Genomic DNA, 17,062 nt, shown 5'->3' with positions numbered 1-17,062 from the left:
CTGCGTTGAAAAAGTTCCCTAGTTGATACCTCTTAGCTTAAGGAGCAGCTGATAAAGCTGGATCCCAATAGCATCTCAGGAATCCACCACCGTGGGGACTGTAACTCAAGCCCTTGGTTTTCACATGGTTGGTGTGACTCAGAGATAAGCTTTCTACTCATAAAAACATCCAAAGTGTATACCCTTTTCTGAATGCTATGTATAAACAAATATTACAATGAATTTTTTTCTATTGCCTCTATTTGATTATTTACCAAGCTTCTTATGGAAGAAATATAAACAGCAACATAATTCTGTTATAGTTACAAATGTTTTAGGATTCAAGGCCATTAAGTACTGCTGCTAAGTTAAGAATGGTTTTGGCTACAAGTAACAAAATCAACCAACCAACAAACGGTAGTCTATTTGTCTCTATAGTAAGAAGTCGAGACATAGGTAGGTCCTTACAGCTCGAGAACTGGAGCTGATATCTTTGTTGTTCTCTTGGCCTTCCTTCATGGCTCCAGCCTCTCTGCATTCAAGACTGGATAGAAGGGAAGGGGCAGGACCACTGGCATTCTGCTCCTGTCTGACTGGCCGATACAGTATCCCATGGCTACTCCTGATGCAAAGGAAGCTGGAAAATTGTGTATTTTGCTTTAGATAAGAAAGGAAAATGGGGAGGGATTGGATGTTGGAGAGCTACCCTACAGCGTCTGCCACAGCTTTCAAATTAAATTTTATCAAATACCATTTAATTAAATCTAGAAACAGCTGATCAGATATGTAATAATAAAACTGTCAGAAAATACTGATGTGAAAGTTAGGCATAAAGCTGTCCACTGGCAGTAATTACACAATTTTGTATTGGTCTTTCATTCTCTGTTGGAACTGATTCTAGATGATGAAGAACATCTGTTCCTTCAATCAACTGCCTAGATCGGAGGAAAAAAATGGAAAAAAAAAATTGTCAAGTTTCACGTATACCTTACATTCTTAAATTGAGTCCTGTCTAGCTTAGCTAAGGCTACAAATTAAATTAACCTCAGTCATAAATATCTTAAATAGCTCTAGATGTGTGTACTCTGTCACGCTCCTCCACACCTGCTCCAGGACTCTTCCAATCTGTTATCCTCACTGCCGCCAGAGTGATCTTTTAAAAATGCTAATGTAGTCTCACCTCCCCACTTCAATAATCTCCCATTATCCTTAGGATAAGGATTGAAGGTCTTTACCATCACCCACCTCCCCGCTCCCCTTGAGGGCGCCCTGCAGCATGCTCCCTTGCTCTCGGCTCCAGCTGGACCAGCTTGCAGCACCTCAGCCACCCCATGTGCCCTTCCTGCCACAGCTGTCTGCTTTGCTCTTGCCTCCCACTCCCTCTGCCTGGCCAAAGAGGATGTGAAGCCTATTCTCCCAATTGGTTTCATAGACACTGAATGAGCACCTACTATATGCACCTCTCCAGGTGTTAGGGACAAGATAAGGGAGGCCCAGTCCCTATTTCCAGTTGTTCACACTGTGCCGAAGAGGACAAGAAAGCAGTTTGATTTTGGTAGTTGATGGGGATTTCTGACCTAAGCCCTGAGTGGGATTTTGGCAGACTGAAGGAAGGCAGAAAGTGACAAGACAAGCAGAGGCCCAGAGGGTGTTCTGGGAGGGATGGTACTCTGGGTCTGGCTGCAGCTCAGCCGCCGTGTTGAAAGCTTCCAAATGTACCTCCAGCCCTGGTCCAGCTTGAATCCCTTACTTCTGGTATTGAGGAGTTGCCACCTGCCTGTAATAGAGCTGTCTTCACTTGAAACATAACTTGTCCATCTTGAATTCATGGTCTTCTCTCCCATATCTTCCTTTTTGTATTCTCTGCTGAAGTGAATGGCACCAACCATCCGACCAGTTCCAAAATCCTTGGAGTTCCTCCAGCTCTTCACTGCCCAGTATGGTAGCCACTAGTCACAGGTGGTGATTACATTTAATTAAATTTAGTTCCTCAGTTGCACTGGCCACATTCCAACTTCTCAGTGGCTCTCTATGGCAGGGACTATCATATTGGGCAGCACTGATCCTAGTATATTTCCATCTCTGTGGAAAGTTCTATCAGGTATCATTGCTCTAGAATTTTCCCATAACCTCACCACCAACATCTAAATAGTCATAAAGTCTTGCTGAATCTAAGTTCCAAATATCTCTTCAATTTGTATTCTGTTATCCCCTGCTCACATGTACTGCCAGTGCCTTAGATGAAAACTTCATGGCCTGCTGTTACCATCACTTGTTAACTGGACTTTCTCCCTTCATTTTCATCCTTTGCTAATTAATCCCTCACTTCTGCTAAAAAGATACCTTTTTCAGAGCGAAAACCTCGTCATGTTGCTCCTAATTTAAAATTCTTGCATGGCTTCCTAGGGCCTTCAGGTGGGGGTCCATGCTCAGCAGCATGGCACCCTCAGCCCTTTGAGAGCTGGGCCCTGGCTGTCTCATCTTCTCCAGCCACCACGCTCTCCGTTTCCCCTGGGCACTAAGCTCTAGCCAGACTAAGTGACTGGTAGATAGGATACTCCCCTTACTCCTCAGGTCCCTCTGCAAAGGCTCTTCACTGCTTCCGAAATGGATTTTACTCATTTTGATTTCCACTGTGCTCTATCTGCCTGACTTCTCTATGACTTTCAGTCCTCATTTCACCTTCTCATGAAACTTTCTGTGACTCCCCCCCACTTTAGGGGTCCCTTATAGTGCAATTAATTCCTCCCTAGCACTATTCCCAACATAATATCCCTTCTACCTTTGTGTGAATGGACTTGTATTTTGATATTCTTTCCCCATGAAACCACTGGGCAAGGGCATCAACCAGACCGGCTGTGGGTTGACACCGCCTCCCCAAAGGGCATTCCCAGTGTTATCCTTCTGAAGACAAGGCAAGGTAATGCACCAGAAATGAGGGCTTGGATGGAGGGTCTGTCTCAAATAGGAGAGGAAATTTCTGTATATCTCTGGACTTTGCCAGCCATGTCTGAGCTTCTGGAAGCTCAGATGAAGCTGGGGGTGCTCTGTGATGACAGGGAAGAAAACGCATCTCCCACTAGAGGCAGCCCCACAGCAGGAAGGAGGATATCTCTGAAGGAGTTGGTTCTATTTTGTCGGATTATCTAGTTGCCTACTATGGTATTACTTTTCTGCTTCTCCCTTAACCTTCTGCAAGGTCTTGTTTAAATAGTTCAGCCCAGACTCAGCTGTTATTTGGAGGCTTCAAGGGGGAAAAAATGGGATTATACTTAGGCTAGAGCAATAAAACAGTGCAACTGCCTCTCTGAGGCCAATAGTTGTTGGTGATGATTCAGTGGGAGAGATTCCCCCAAGGATGAATCACATGGGAAAAGCAATCATCAAAAGGAGACCAAGCTCCCCTCTACTCCACTGCCGTCCTGTAAGGGTCTGCGTTGGCTTTTACTAAGGAGCTGGAGGGTATTTATTGCTTTGCCCTCCCTCCTGTATTCTCAGTGCACTTTTTACAGGGCTTGCTATCTCACGGCTCACTGTCTCACAGTTGTTGGGTTTTCTAACATATTATAGGCTCCCTGAAGACAGGAATTGTGTCTCATCACTCTTTCCTCAGGACTGAGCACAGGGACCAGCATTTGGTGGGAGCCTAATAAAATGCTAGTTGAATAAATAGGTCAGAAGGCCAGCCGCAGTGAAGGCTGAAAAAAGATGGGGGGCCAGAGGGTGCAGGACCTAAAATGCCACTCTGAACTCCAGGCTGTATGCATCTGGGGGTGGAGATGGTGAAAGAGGCATTAAATGTTGCAGAACGGTCTGTGTGTTTGAGAAAGGTTCTTTTCAGAAGGATATAAAGAATCATCTCAGTATATGGTTGAGGGCAGTGACACTACCAGAAAGTGACAGGAAGATATTTAAATGATCTAAGAAATTGTGAGAATTATTTGGACTTAAAAAATATTGAAAAATGCATTTTCAAAATCAGAATATAGTTTATAAAAGTCCAGGGAAAATGGAGGAAAATGCATTATTTTAGCTTATGTAGCTGTTAAAATTACCTCTTTAAAGAAATCGCCTTTGGCTGAAAATATACTTTACGCTTTTTCAACCTGGAAATATCCACATTACCCTGAAGGAATAATTGTGCTTAAAATTGGCCTGGAAATTTTCCTTGGAATGAAGGGTCAGTAATTATCCCTATGGAATAGCTGGAATAATCTAAATATTCAGAAATGTTCTGACACTTTATACATCATTTCAAGAAAGACTAAGTATAAGCTTCAACTTATATCAAATAGAGATATGAAACACAGGAGTGATGAATAGTATCATCACCATTCACTTTAGGTCCACATACCTATATGCATCGGAGAAGGCAATGGCACCCCACTCCAGTACTCTTGCCTGGAAAATCCCATGGACGGAGGAGCCTGATAGGCTGCAGTCCATGGGGTCGCTAAGAGTTGGACACGACTGAGTGACTTCACTTTGACTTTTTGCTTTCATGCATTGGAGAAGGAAATGGCCACCCGCTCCAGTTTCTTGCCTGGAGAATCCCAGGGACGGTGGAGCCTTGATGGGCTGCCGTCTCTGGGGTCGCACAGAGTTGGACACAACTGAAGCGACTTAGCAGCACCAGCCTATATGCATCTTGCTAATAATATTCTAATAATTATTACCTGAGACATTTCTATATTTTAAGGGCTTCCCTGGTAGTTCAGATGGTAAAGAATCTACGTGCAATGCAGGGGACCCAGGTTCAATCCCTAGGTCAGGAAGATCCCCTGGAGAAGTGAATGACTACCCACTCCACTGTTCTTGCCTGGAGAATCCCATGAATGGAGGACACTGGCTGGCACAGTTCGTGGGGTCTCAGAGTTGGATGGACATCACTGAGCGACTAAGCATGCATGCACATTCCACAGTTTAAACTGCTCCGTAACAAAAAGTTACTTGTAACTTGGATGACTGTCATCTTTCTCTTCTCAGTGTTCATGGATAGTTACTTAAATGGCTTTGCCTCACTTCTGCATCTAAATATATGTATACATTATTAAGAGCTATGGTATTCTTCACTTTCATTGACAATATCCTTGAGGCTAAAGAGCCACAGAAGGATGGATGATGGGTGAATGGATGCACAGAACATTGTAATGGCTGAATAGTTTCTGTGTTTTTAATAGATAGCAAGCTTCTTGTGTGTTCAGTTGCTCAGTCGTGTCTGTCTCTTTGTGACCCCATGGACTGTGGCCGGCCAAGCTCCTCTGTCCTCAGAATTTTCCAGGCAAGAATACTGGAGTGGGTTGCCATTTCCTTCTCCAAGCAAGCTTCTTATGAAATACTTATTTCTAAATATATTTGTCTATAGTATTTGTATTACTTTTTTTTAATTGTTTTTAGTTTATTCGTAGGCTATGTACAAATACTCACCCAAATATTTTTGAACCACATTTTAACATATATAAATATTACATAGACAAACTTAAAATGCACATACCCAAAAGCCACGTATTTTTTATCTAGATACGGAGCAGCCTGTAGTGTGATATAGAATTGTGACCCATTGCTGTGACGGCCTTTGTTGACCATTCCAAGAACTCCCCTTTTATTATGAGGAACTGAGAAGTTTTCATCTAGAAAAGATAATACATAGTAGGTTATTAAAATATTTATTTTCTTGGCTGACTGTAACACATAGAGCACAAACAGAATGCTTGGTTATAAGGATTCACAATCATATTTATCAATATATTCCAAATTGTAAATATTCTATTTGTTTCATAGAACTTGCACTCAACTGGGCTGTTAAAAAAGATAAGCTGGAAAGTCTTATTAGAACTATTTAAACATTTACCTTTAGTTTATCATTAGCATCATTAAAAACAAGTGTGGTAAGAAAATTGATAATGTAAAAGCAAAAACTTGAAATTAAAAATGTAAAAGGAAGTGCATATTTTTTTAGGAATTAAAGTCAGTAAACATTCTTGTATTGTTTTGACAGTAATATTCAAACTACCAATGTGATTATTAAAAATGCCTCCTTGGAGATACCTTTCATGGATAGAGCCTTCCCTTCACAGCATCTTCTACAGGCCTCTATTGTAGTCTTTAAAATACCCTGTAATTGTTCACAGGTTGTTTCCTGTTTGTGAAGGCAGGGACTTTATCTCATCATACCTTTTATCCCCAGGGCCACCTAGCACATTACTTGGCACATGTGTGGCCTTAAATATTGATGATGAAAATAATTTATGCTTATTGTTAGTAGTCTTTAAGTAAATTTTCATCTCAAACCTTACATGGATTGACCAAGATTTTGTGGAAGTGATTTCTTCTTAGCAGAAGATTTAACAAGTAAAAAGAATTATACAGTGATTATCAGACCACCATTTACAGGAAGAACCATTTCCAGCATGAAATAAGATTTGCCTCCAAACTCGAAAACACAGAAGGAAGTAATAGAAGAGAAATTCAGTAAAAGTTTTCATTCAGGAACTATATCAAATTCTGGGGATAATTGAGAGAGGAATATTAACTGTCAAGATTTTCCTAAACTGGAGTTGCTGACTATTTTTATTTTAAGTTTCAAAGCTAAGTCAACGAAACAATTAAGCCATACCCATGGTGGTTACTTTTAGCTTGTTAAACTGCACACTGAATAAAGACCTGAAATCTTATGAAATGCAAATAAAGTATTATTGTGCAAATGTATCTTTATAATGACATTGATACTCCATATTCATTTTGGTGGAATAGAGAGTAACCCATTAATTTAACAGAAAATGGCATGGCATAAGAAATCTGCCCAAGCAAAGATTCAGAGAGTTTTAACAAAATGATTTTTGTCATTGCTTTTAGATATTATGATCAATTTTTCCTAAAATCTGGAATTAGTTGGAAAGAAAATTTATAGAGCTGTAACATTTTTACCAAAAATTCTGTGATTATGGGAGAACTTTTAAAGCATTAAAGGTGTAACTTTGTTTGAACTATAAATCAGAATTCAACTGCTGATGAAAATCAGTTTCTGAATTTAATATAAAACTCATTCTGATGTTTATAATGAAAGCAACTACTACTTTACCAGGTTTATGGAAATTGCCTTGCATTCTCTCTGGTAAGAGAATAATCAGACAGTTTAGGGGCGTTTGCATATAATTTTCTGAAGACAGTAATGTCAAGTAGAAGTTGGACTTGAATCCTGCAACATCAGTTTTTTAAACCTACTGCTCTAATTTTACCAGCATCTTTAAATAATAATAGATGTTCACTAATTATTTATTGTTATATAAAAGTAGGTGTGCTACCTATCATTTTTAAACTGCTTTAATGAATTATTTTTGATATTTTTAAATAAATTATAGTTGATTTAAAGTATATTAGTTTCAGGTGTGCAGCATAGTGATTCGGTATTCTTACAGATTATATTCCATTAGAAGTTATTACAAGAAAATGGCTATAATTCCCTGTGCTATATAATATATCCTTGTTGTTTATTTTATACATAGTGGTATGTATCTCTTAATTCTATACCCTACCTTGTCCCTCCCTGCTTCTCTCTCCTTTCTGGTAGCCACTGGTTTGGTTTCTGTATCCATGAGTCTGTCTCTGTATTGCTAAATACACTTGTTTATATTATTTTTTAATTCATATATAAATGGTAACATACAGTATTTGTCTTTCTCTGACTTATTTCACTAAGTATAATACTCTTTAGGTCCATCCGCATTGCTGCAAATGACAGTATCTCATTCTTCTTTATGATTGAGTGTGTATTGACAGATGAATATTAACTGTCAAGATTTTCTAAACTGCAATTGCTGACCATTCTTATTTTACATTTCAAAGCTAAGTCAATGAAACAAGCCATATACGTGGTGGTTACTTTCATAGTTATGATATTCAAAATGGAAGATTACACATACATATATACTACAAAAACACATACACATATATATACACTATATTTCTTTATGTGTGTGTGTGTTTATCTGTTGATGGACACTTAGGTTGCTTCCATATCTTGGCTATTATAAATAGTGCTGCTTTGAACACTGGGGTACATGTATCTTTCTGAATTAGTGTTTTTTTTTGTTTTTTGTTTTTTTTTCTGGATATATACCAAGGAGTGATATTGCTGGATCATGTTGTAGTTCTATTTTTAGTTTTTTAAGGAACCTCCATACTGTTCTCCATAGTGTCCATACCAACTACATTCCCACCAACAATATGCAAGTGTTCTTTTTTCTCCACACCCTCTCTAACATTTGTTATTTGTAGATTTTTTGATAATGGCCATTCTGACTGATGTGAAGTGATATCTCAATGAATCAGTCATTTTGATTTATATTTCTCTACCCCATGGACTATAGCCCGCCAGGCTCCTCTGTCCATGGCATTCTCTAGGCAAGAATACAGGAGTGGGTAGCCATTCACTTCTCCAGGGGATCTTCCTGACCCAGGGATCGAACTTGCTCCCCTCATTGCAGGCAGATTCTTTGCCTTCTGAGCCATGAGGGAAGCCCCAATGATTAGTGATATAGAGCATCTCTTCCTGTGCCTGTTGGCCATCTTCTTTGGAAAAATGTCTATGAAGGTCTTCTACCCATTTGATAGGGTTGTTTGGGGTTTTTTGAAATTGAATTGTATGAACTGTTTACATGTTCTGGATATTAAACCCTTATCAGTCATATCATTCGCAAATATTTTATTCTATTCAGTAGGTTGTCTTTATTTTTGTAGATGGTTTACACTGCTGTGCAAAACTTTAAAGTTTAATTAGGCTATTTATTTTCACTTTTATTTCTTTTGCCTTAAGAAACAGATACAAAGATGCAAAGCAACCTACAGATTTAATGCATTCCCTATCAAAATACCTATGACATTTTTCACAGAACTAGAAAAAATTCTGTGGAACAACAAAAATTTTACAGAACCACAAAATATCCCAAATTGCCAAAGCAACCTTGGGAAAAAAGAATAAAGCTGGAGGTATCACCCCCTCAAACTTCAAACTATACTATATAAAACTACAGTAATCAAAACAGCCATGGTACAAGTGCAAAAACAGACACACAGATCAATGGAGTACAATAAAGACCCAGCAATAAATCCATGGTCAATTAATCTATGACAAAGAAGGCAAGAATATACAATGGAGAGAAGAAAATCTCTTCAATAAGTGGTGCTGGGAAAACTGGACAGCTACTTGTAAAACAAGATTAGAATACACCGTCACGCCCTCAAACTATATACAAAAATAAACTCAAAATGGATTAAAGGCTTCAATGTAAAATCTGAAACCATAAAACTCCTAGAAGAGAACATGGGCCCAACATTCTTTGGCACTGAAATATTTATTTTAAAACATGTTGACTCTGTGCATGACATTAGGAATAAAAAGCCAAGTGTTCATCAATACATGAATGGATAAAATCTTTAAGAATTTTCATAGTATTAAACCAGGAAAATGAAGAGAATTCCCGCTGTGACAACATAGATAAAGTTCATAGGCAGTGATGAACAAAGGAAAGGACACGAAGAGCGCCCGCCATGCACGTCCACTCATTACTGCTGCTCAGTTGCTAAGTCACGTCAGACTCTGCAGCCCCATGGACTGCAGCACGCCAGGCTTCCCTGTGATGCTCTTTTTCCTGGAGTTTGCCCAAACTCATATCCACTGGATCAGTGATGCCATCCAACCATCTCTTCCTCTGTCGCCCCCTTCTACTCCTGCCCTCAATTTTTCCCAGCATCAGAGTCCTTTCCAGTGAGTCGGCTCTTCACATCAGGTGGCCAAAGTATTAGAGCTTCATCTTCAGCATCAGTCCTCCAGTGAATATTCAGGGTTGAAGTGAAGTGTTAGTTGCTTGGTCATGTCTAACTCTTTGTGACCCCATGGACTGTAGCCCTTGGGCTCCTCTGTCCATGGAATTCTCCAGGCAAGAATCCTGGAGTGCGTAGCCATTCCCTTCTCTAGGGGATCTTACCCCTCTGCGCCCCCCGACCCCGCACCCAGGGATTGAACCTGGGTCTCCTGCATTGCAGCCCAATTCTTTGCTGTCTGAGCCACAAGGGAAGCCCAAGTCCACGTCATATAAAGTCCAAAAATAGGAAAAACTTAATTTTTTTAATTTAGGGATTTATGCATGAATGATTGGAGAATCCCATGGACCAAGGAGCCTGGCAGGCTACAGTCCATGGGGTTGCAAACAGTTGGACACGACTGAAGCGACTTAGCATGCACGCATGCATGAGTGGTAAAACGAACAAGAAAAGAAAGGGAAAAGTTAGGTTAGAGGCTACCTCTAAGAGGGAGATGGAGTTATTATTGAGGATGGGCAGATGAGGTGCTTCTGGCATGCTGGTGGTTCTTTCTTGACAAGGATAGTAATATAAGGGGTTGCTTTATAATTAGTTTTAAACTGTACATATGAAATTTATATATATAAATCTCAGAATTAAAAAAAAGTAGCCCTTAAGTGGCTACCCAGCCATATTCTTCAGTTCTTAATTCTACCAAAAAATACTTTTGTACAACTTTAAGTTGCATTATTGAATATTAACAGTGCATCAGGCACTCTGCTTTTTGTTAATGTCTGCTGCTGCTGCTGCTGCTGCTGCTAAGTCGCGTCAGTCATATCCAACTCTGTGCAACCCCATAGATGGCAGCCCACCAGGCTCCTCTGTCCCTGGGATTCTCCAGGCAAGACACTGGAGTGGGTTGCCATTTCCTTGTCCAATTGTTAATGTCTACTTTCATTTAAAGGAGATCTAGGAATTAGACAAATGGATTTTAAGTGCTGTATCTGTTTGTTAATTAATTGTTAATGTCTACTTTCATTTAAAGGAGATCTAGGAATTAGACAAATGGATTTTAAGTGCTGTATCTGTTTGTTAATTAGAGCACATGCTAATATTAAGAAACTGGTCTACTTAAATAAGGATAATCCAGTATTTAAATACATTACTGACTTCCCTAGTGGTGCAGTGGTTAAGAGCCCACCTGCCAATGCAGGGGTCATGGATTCAGTCCCTGGTCCTGGAAGAGTCCACATGCTGCGGAGAAGCTAGGCCCGTGCACCACAGCTACTGAGCCTGTGCTCTGGAGCCCATGAACTACAACTCCCGAATCGCACGCAGCAACTGCTGAAGACTGCATGCTTAGAGCCCATGCTCTGCAACAAGAGGAGCCACTGCAGTGAGAGCCTGCTCACCGCAATGAAGAGTAGCCCCTGTCCACCACAGCTAGAGAAAGCCCTCGCAAAGCATCAAGAACCCAGCACAGCCAAAATGAATAAAATTATTTAAAAATACATATATCCTTTCTTTTCTTCTGCTGTTCACATAAATAGCCTTTTCTCTAGTCAGCCCAAGCCATGGAGTCACCAATCCTTTGAGAGTGGGAAGGATTAGGGATATTATACAAGGAATACAAAGCAGGGGAAGAGTTGATATTTAGCTTCTAACATTCACAACAGGATCTGGGAAGACAAAAAAAAAGTTGTGATTCAAAATAAAGCAAAACAAGGCTTCCCTGGTGGCTCAGTGGTTAAGAATCTGCCTGCCAATGCAGGAGACGCGGCTTCAATCCCTGGTCCGGGAAGATCCCACAAGCTGCGGAGAAGCTAGGCCCCTGCACCACAACTACTGAGCCTGTGCTCTGGAGCCCAGGAACTACAACTCCCGAGCCTGCACGCAGCAACTGCTGAAGCCTGCATGCTTAGAGCCCCCGCTCTGCAACAATCTGCCTGCCAATGCAGGAGACGCGGCTTCAATTCCTGGTCTGGGAAGATCCCACGTGCTGTGGAACAAATAAGCCCACGTGCCACAACTACCGAGCCTGTGCTCTGGAGCCCAGGAACCACGACCACTGAGCCTAAGCCCCACAACCTACTGAAGCCCACATGCTGTAGAGCCTGTGCTCTGCAACCAGAGAAGCCACCACAAGGAGAAGCCTTCATGCCGCAACTAGAGAAAAACCCACGCAGCAACAAAGACTCAGCACAGCCAAAAATAAATAAAAAATTATTCAAAATAAAGCAAAACAGACTTTCCTCAAGTTAAATACTAACCAACTTATAAAACAACAATTATGTAAAATTTATTTCGTTCTTTTAAATTCACTGTTAAGCTTAATAACAGTGATTTTTGTGGTTATAACTTTTTAAGAAGCCCTGGGTTTTAACTGTGCATCTCATGGAAATAACGGTCCAGTGAGAGAACGTAGAAGAAAGTCTGGCTGTCGATGTATTAACTAACATTCCATGGGGCCGGGGGAAGGTGAGTCTACATGAAGAGGGAACCCATGCTGTAGCTGTTTTGAATACTAGCCCCACATTCTCTTTCAGCCATTTATCTTTCCTTTGGGAGCATCTCTTCACTTGACAGTGTACTGAATTCCCGATTCTGCACTGCCAAACAGGAATGAAAGCTTCCCTAAGCCCACCAGGCTCCCTGGGCACTAGAGGAGCCAGGCCTCCAGCTGGAGAGGAAATCCCCACAGTATCTAATGGGGGCGAAGGGGGAATGGACGGAGGCATGGGGATGTCCAGAGGGACAAGTGAGCAGATGAGCCAAGAGATCATCTCCTGGACAGAAGACCCAGGCTCTGCCTGGGACTGCACTTCCAAGCAGAAAGAGTTTGGGTGATCTGATAATGGCTGTGGGGTGGAGAAGTTTGGTAGACCCTGATCGGAGATTAAGGATTTCAGAAAAGCTACCCAAATGCCCTTTCCTCATCTGCAATGTCTTATTTTAAGCCCTAGCTCAGAGCTTCTCTGGTCAGCACCCTCAGCTCTCCCAGGCAGTTGTTCTTTCCTGATTCTCTGGCTTCTTCCTCTGTAAAGGCACTGGGCACCACACCAGTACTTTTATCTGTTTAAACATCTGTCTGGGCAAAAACACTGAAATCCTTAAGGGTGGAAACTTTGTCATAACATCTATGTTTCCTAAGGTCCTAAGCACCATGTTGGCACCTAAGAATTTAAAGTTATATGAACAAATAAATGAGTGGTGTCACTTGCATGATTTCATTTGATAAAGCTGTCTCTGCATGAATTTAGAAGGAAAACTAGCTCTTACTTTTCCTGTTCTCTTTGGCCATTGATTCAATATGATTATTTAAAAAAAAAAACTTTTCATTCTATTAAAATATAGACACAAAAAGCCTTGTAAAACTAATGTATAGTTAGAGTTATTGTTAAGGTTATTATAAGGCAAATACCCTTTTAAACACCATTCAGGCCAAGAAAAAGAACTTTGCCAGCCTTCCCCAGAGTCTCTTGTCAAGTCCCTCTCCCCCTCCAAAAGCATGTACTTATGTTTTATGTCGGAGAAGGCAATGGCACCCCACTCCAGTACTCTTGCCTGGAAAATCCCATGGACGGAGGAGCCTGGTGGGCTCCAGTCCATGGGGTCGCAAAGAGTCGGACATGACTGAGCGACTTCACTTTTACTTTTCACTTTCATGCATTGGAGAAGGAAATGGCAACCCACTCCAGTGTTCTTGCCTGGAGAATCCCAGAGATGGGGGAGCCTGGTGGGCTGCCATCTGTGGGGTCGCACAGAGTCGGACACGACTAAAGCGACTTAGCAGCAGCAGCAATGTTTTATGTAACTCACTTAGAGTTTTACCATCCAAGTATGCCTCCCTAGGCACTATAGTTCAATCTCTCTCATTTTACCGGACTTGTGATGCCTTTTAAATCTCTCTTAATCCACAGGTTTCCTCTCTGTCCCTTTCTTTTCCTTGCACTGTATCTGTTCCTGAACCTGAGCTAGTTCACCTTTAGGATTTCTCCCAGGCTGGAATCTGCCGATTGCATACACACGGTGCAGTTCAGCAGGTTTCTCTTGTTTCCTGTCCTGTCAGTTCTGTGTGAATGCTTGTGTTGAAGATGTATATTGCTTCACTTTGATTGATACGTGAGGGAGGGAATGACTTGAACATGATGAAGCTCACCCCTGCTTAATGTGCCGTTCCCTCCGTGAGAACCACCAGGTAACAATGGCCTTCACTGAACTGAGCCCGCTGCCCAGGAGCACAGACACCTCAGACGTGACCAACCACCTTGGTCACCACATGAGAGTCGCATCCACCCACATCTGGAGTTACAGCCTCCCTCCTACTGCAGAGAATCTGGAGTTACAGCCTCCCTCCGACTGCAGAGAACGCTCCTGCCGCCACCTCCAGATCACTCACAAGATGCAGCTCTTCCCACATCGCCTCCACAGACATCAGGGGCTTTTCAGGGTAAGGTTGCCTTATTTATTATCACACTGATATGTTGCTTGACCACATAAAACATACAAAACTATGTTACTGTTTTTATTGCGAACTTATTTTTTAATATGTCACCGAGGAATTTTTTTTTTTTTTTTTAATCTCAGTTATGGCATCAGTCGGCCCTGTGGTTTTTACTGTGTGGTTTGACAAAGCACAGAGATCTTTTAAGAACATATTACTAGCAGAACTGGTTGCATTTCTCGCAAACTGGATGCTGGGTCCAAAAGCTTCATCGGGCTCATGTTCTATCCCTTTGGTAGTGTGTTCTCTCAGCAGGAGGCCCACACTGTCTGACTGTCCCTGTTCTTGTGAAAGCAGTAGATTCTGATGCAGCAAATGCCCACATCCATTATTTCACTGGGGGCAGCAAAGTGGTGACATTCTAATTTCCTTTTCACTGTTAATTGGAATTCTAACAAGATGTTTGCCCTTATCTATGATTTAGTATAGTTCCTACAGGAGAGGCAAGAGAAATGCTTGATTTTTACCTATATTTATCATTTTCAAGACAATGAATTCGTTTCCTATCATTTCCCCGAAGGTAAACAAGTAGGATTTATTTTACAATATCATTATGAACTCATGGATTTAAAATCTTTGTTGGGTTTCAGTTAGCTGCAATTACCACTCAAATTACTCCATCTTTGACCAGTGAGAGACTCTTCAAACTGACTCCTGAGCCCTTTGCCATGACCCCAGTAAATTTTTAATAGTGCTCTTGGCTACGTCATGATAGCATGACTGAACGTGAGCTTCCACGCTCATTTTGAAATTTTCTGTCTCAAAACTGGAATCTGCCATGTTTTCCGGAGACCCTGGTTTATTTAAGCATGAAATGACATTTCAAAACAACAATCTAAATTCTAGGAGAATATATCACTACTGGGCTGGTCACTGTAGATAAATTCCATGGCCAGAACTAAGATATAGATATGATACTTCTTGAGTTTAACAAGATATTTCCAATTCATATTCAGGACTATGGAATATTTTACTTGTTAACCTCTATTATATTTCATCTGTATTTCCTTTCTTCCACAATGAAGGTTCTAACTCTGAAGGACAGGAAATTATAAAATTAGAATATCTCATAATTACTTGTTTTTTCCTACATTGTATATACAACAATCTCAGTATAATACAACTATCACCAGTAAAATTTAACTGAAAGTAGTTAAAAATTTTGTGTATATTCTCCCCATTTCATTTTTTAAAAATTGTTAGACTAAGCATATAGTCATTATATATCATACTATCACCCTTTTATTCATCATTAAATTTTAGTTTTATAAGTAATTATGTGATTAATGCTCACCACCAATTCTGTCAGGATCCCTCTTGTAATCTGGCTGAATGAAACTCATTCTGCAGTCATTGATTCCTCAGGAATGACCCATGACAACACTATGCCCTGAAGTTTTACATACTGATAACTCTGTGTGCCCTTTAAAATTCACATTCAGTTTGACTGGATATAAAGCCCCCAGGTCACATTTCATTTTAATTGAGCATCATAAATATATTACTCAATTTTCTTCTGGCATAAGAATATGATGATAATGTACTTTTCTTTCCCTTATAAATCACTTACTGTTTTTGTCTAACTGCCCAAAGATTCTTTTTTCTTTTTCTTTAATATCTAATAATATTAGTAAAATATGCCTGGTGTTGGTTGTTCTGGTTCAGTATTGTCAGGTAGCTGTCTGTTCTTTCAGTAAGTAGTTTCAAGTTTTTAAAAAGATATTTTTACTTGAGGTATGAACATGCAGTAAAATGCATATATTTTAGATGTTTGGTTTGATGCATTTTGACAGTTGGGTATAGTTCTGTAACCACCACCCAAACAAAACACAGACTATGAGATCCTTTTTTATTTCAGGAAAGCTTTTTAAAATTATGATTTTTAGTATCTGTTCCATTCCCTTCTATTGGTTTAATTCTTAAGGACACTTATCATCTGTATGCTGGATCTTCTTTCTGTATCACTTTGTTGTAAATCCTTTTCATCTTTATTCATCTCGTTTTGGTTTAAAACATGTTTTTCTCCTTCTGTCTTTTGCTTCTTTTAATACACATATCAGTTGTTTTTATTTGGTCTTGTGTTCCTTATAATTTGTTCATTTCTGGAATTTTCTTTTATTGTTAATTCTTTTATTCAGTTCTGTAAACAACCACGTATCTGAGGTTTTCTAATTCTGATTTACAAGTTCTTTCCTGTCGTATCATTTTCTTTATGTCTGTTAGCTTATTTTGAAATCAGTTTGACCTGTGAGCTTTCTTTCTATGGTGCTTTCATTATCTGTAGTTATATGACTATGCACCTTTTTTTTTTTTCCCAAGAAAATTTCTGCTGCTTTCTAATGCAACTTTATTTTTATGTAGAATTAGTCTCCCTCAGTGTTTAGAAGGAGGTGTGGCTTTAGAAGGAAGGTAGTTTCCCGACTTCACAAACTCCCTCTAGTGCTGTTTTCGTGTGTTGGTTATCTGTGTGGCAGCTTGGTTTCTGGGATTCCTGGCTCTGTTCCCTTTCCCTCTTCATCACTGTTACCCCAATACCTGCATAATTTTGATTCCATTCCCAGCATTTCTTCTCAGTGTGGGCCTGTCCTGGAATAGAGGGCTTTCAGATCAGTTTTGAGTTCACAAAAGTTTGACTGCTCTGGCCTCAAGCCTTATGAGGGGTCCCATGCACTACCCTGCTCTTGCCTATTGTGGGGTTTTATATCCTCAGCTCTGACAAAAATGTCCTGCTTTCACTCACATCCATGCTGATACCATGCGGATTGTGTGACTGTTGGT

The 17,062-nt window shown here is 40.3% G+C and overlaps 1 protein-coding gene across 1 annotated transcript in view; it reads right to left on the bottom strand.

Annotated features, from left to right (window-relative positions):
• Positions 1-276: 276 nt before the first annotated feature.
• PPIL6 (peptidylprolyl isomerase like 6) overlaps positions 277-17,062 on the bottom strand; it is a 35,530-nt gene continuing 18,744 nt past the window's right edge. Inside the window, exons 6-7 of the mRNA XM_055535238.1 lie at positions 5,474-5,609; positions 277-914 (exon numbers count right to left, since the gene is read on the bottom strand). Coding sequence (XP_055391213.1) covers positions 803-914; positions 5,474-5,609 — 248 coding nt within the window. The 3' untranslated portion in view covers positions 277-802. The remainder of the gene's footprint in view (positions 915-5,473; positions 5,610-17,062) is intronic.

Source organism: Bubalus kerabau, chromosome 9, assembly GCF_029407905.1.
Source record: "Bubalus kerabau isolate K-KA32 ecotype Philippines breed swamp buffalo chromosome 9, PCC_UOA_SB_1v2, whole genome shotgun sequence".
Classification (NCBI taxonomy): Eukaryota; Metazoa; Chordata; class Mammalia; order Artiodactyla; family Bovidae; genus Bubalus; species Bubalus kerabau.
Note: the sequence above shows the minus strand (reverse complement) of the source record. Positions and strands in the feature narration are given on the sequence as shown.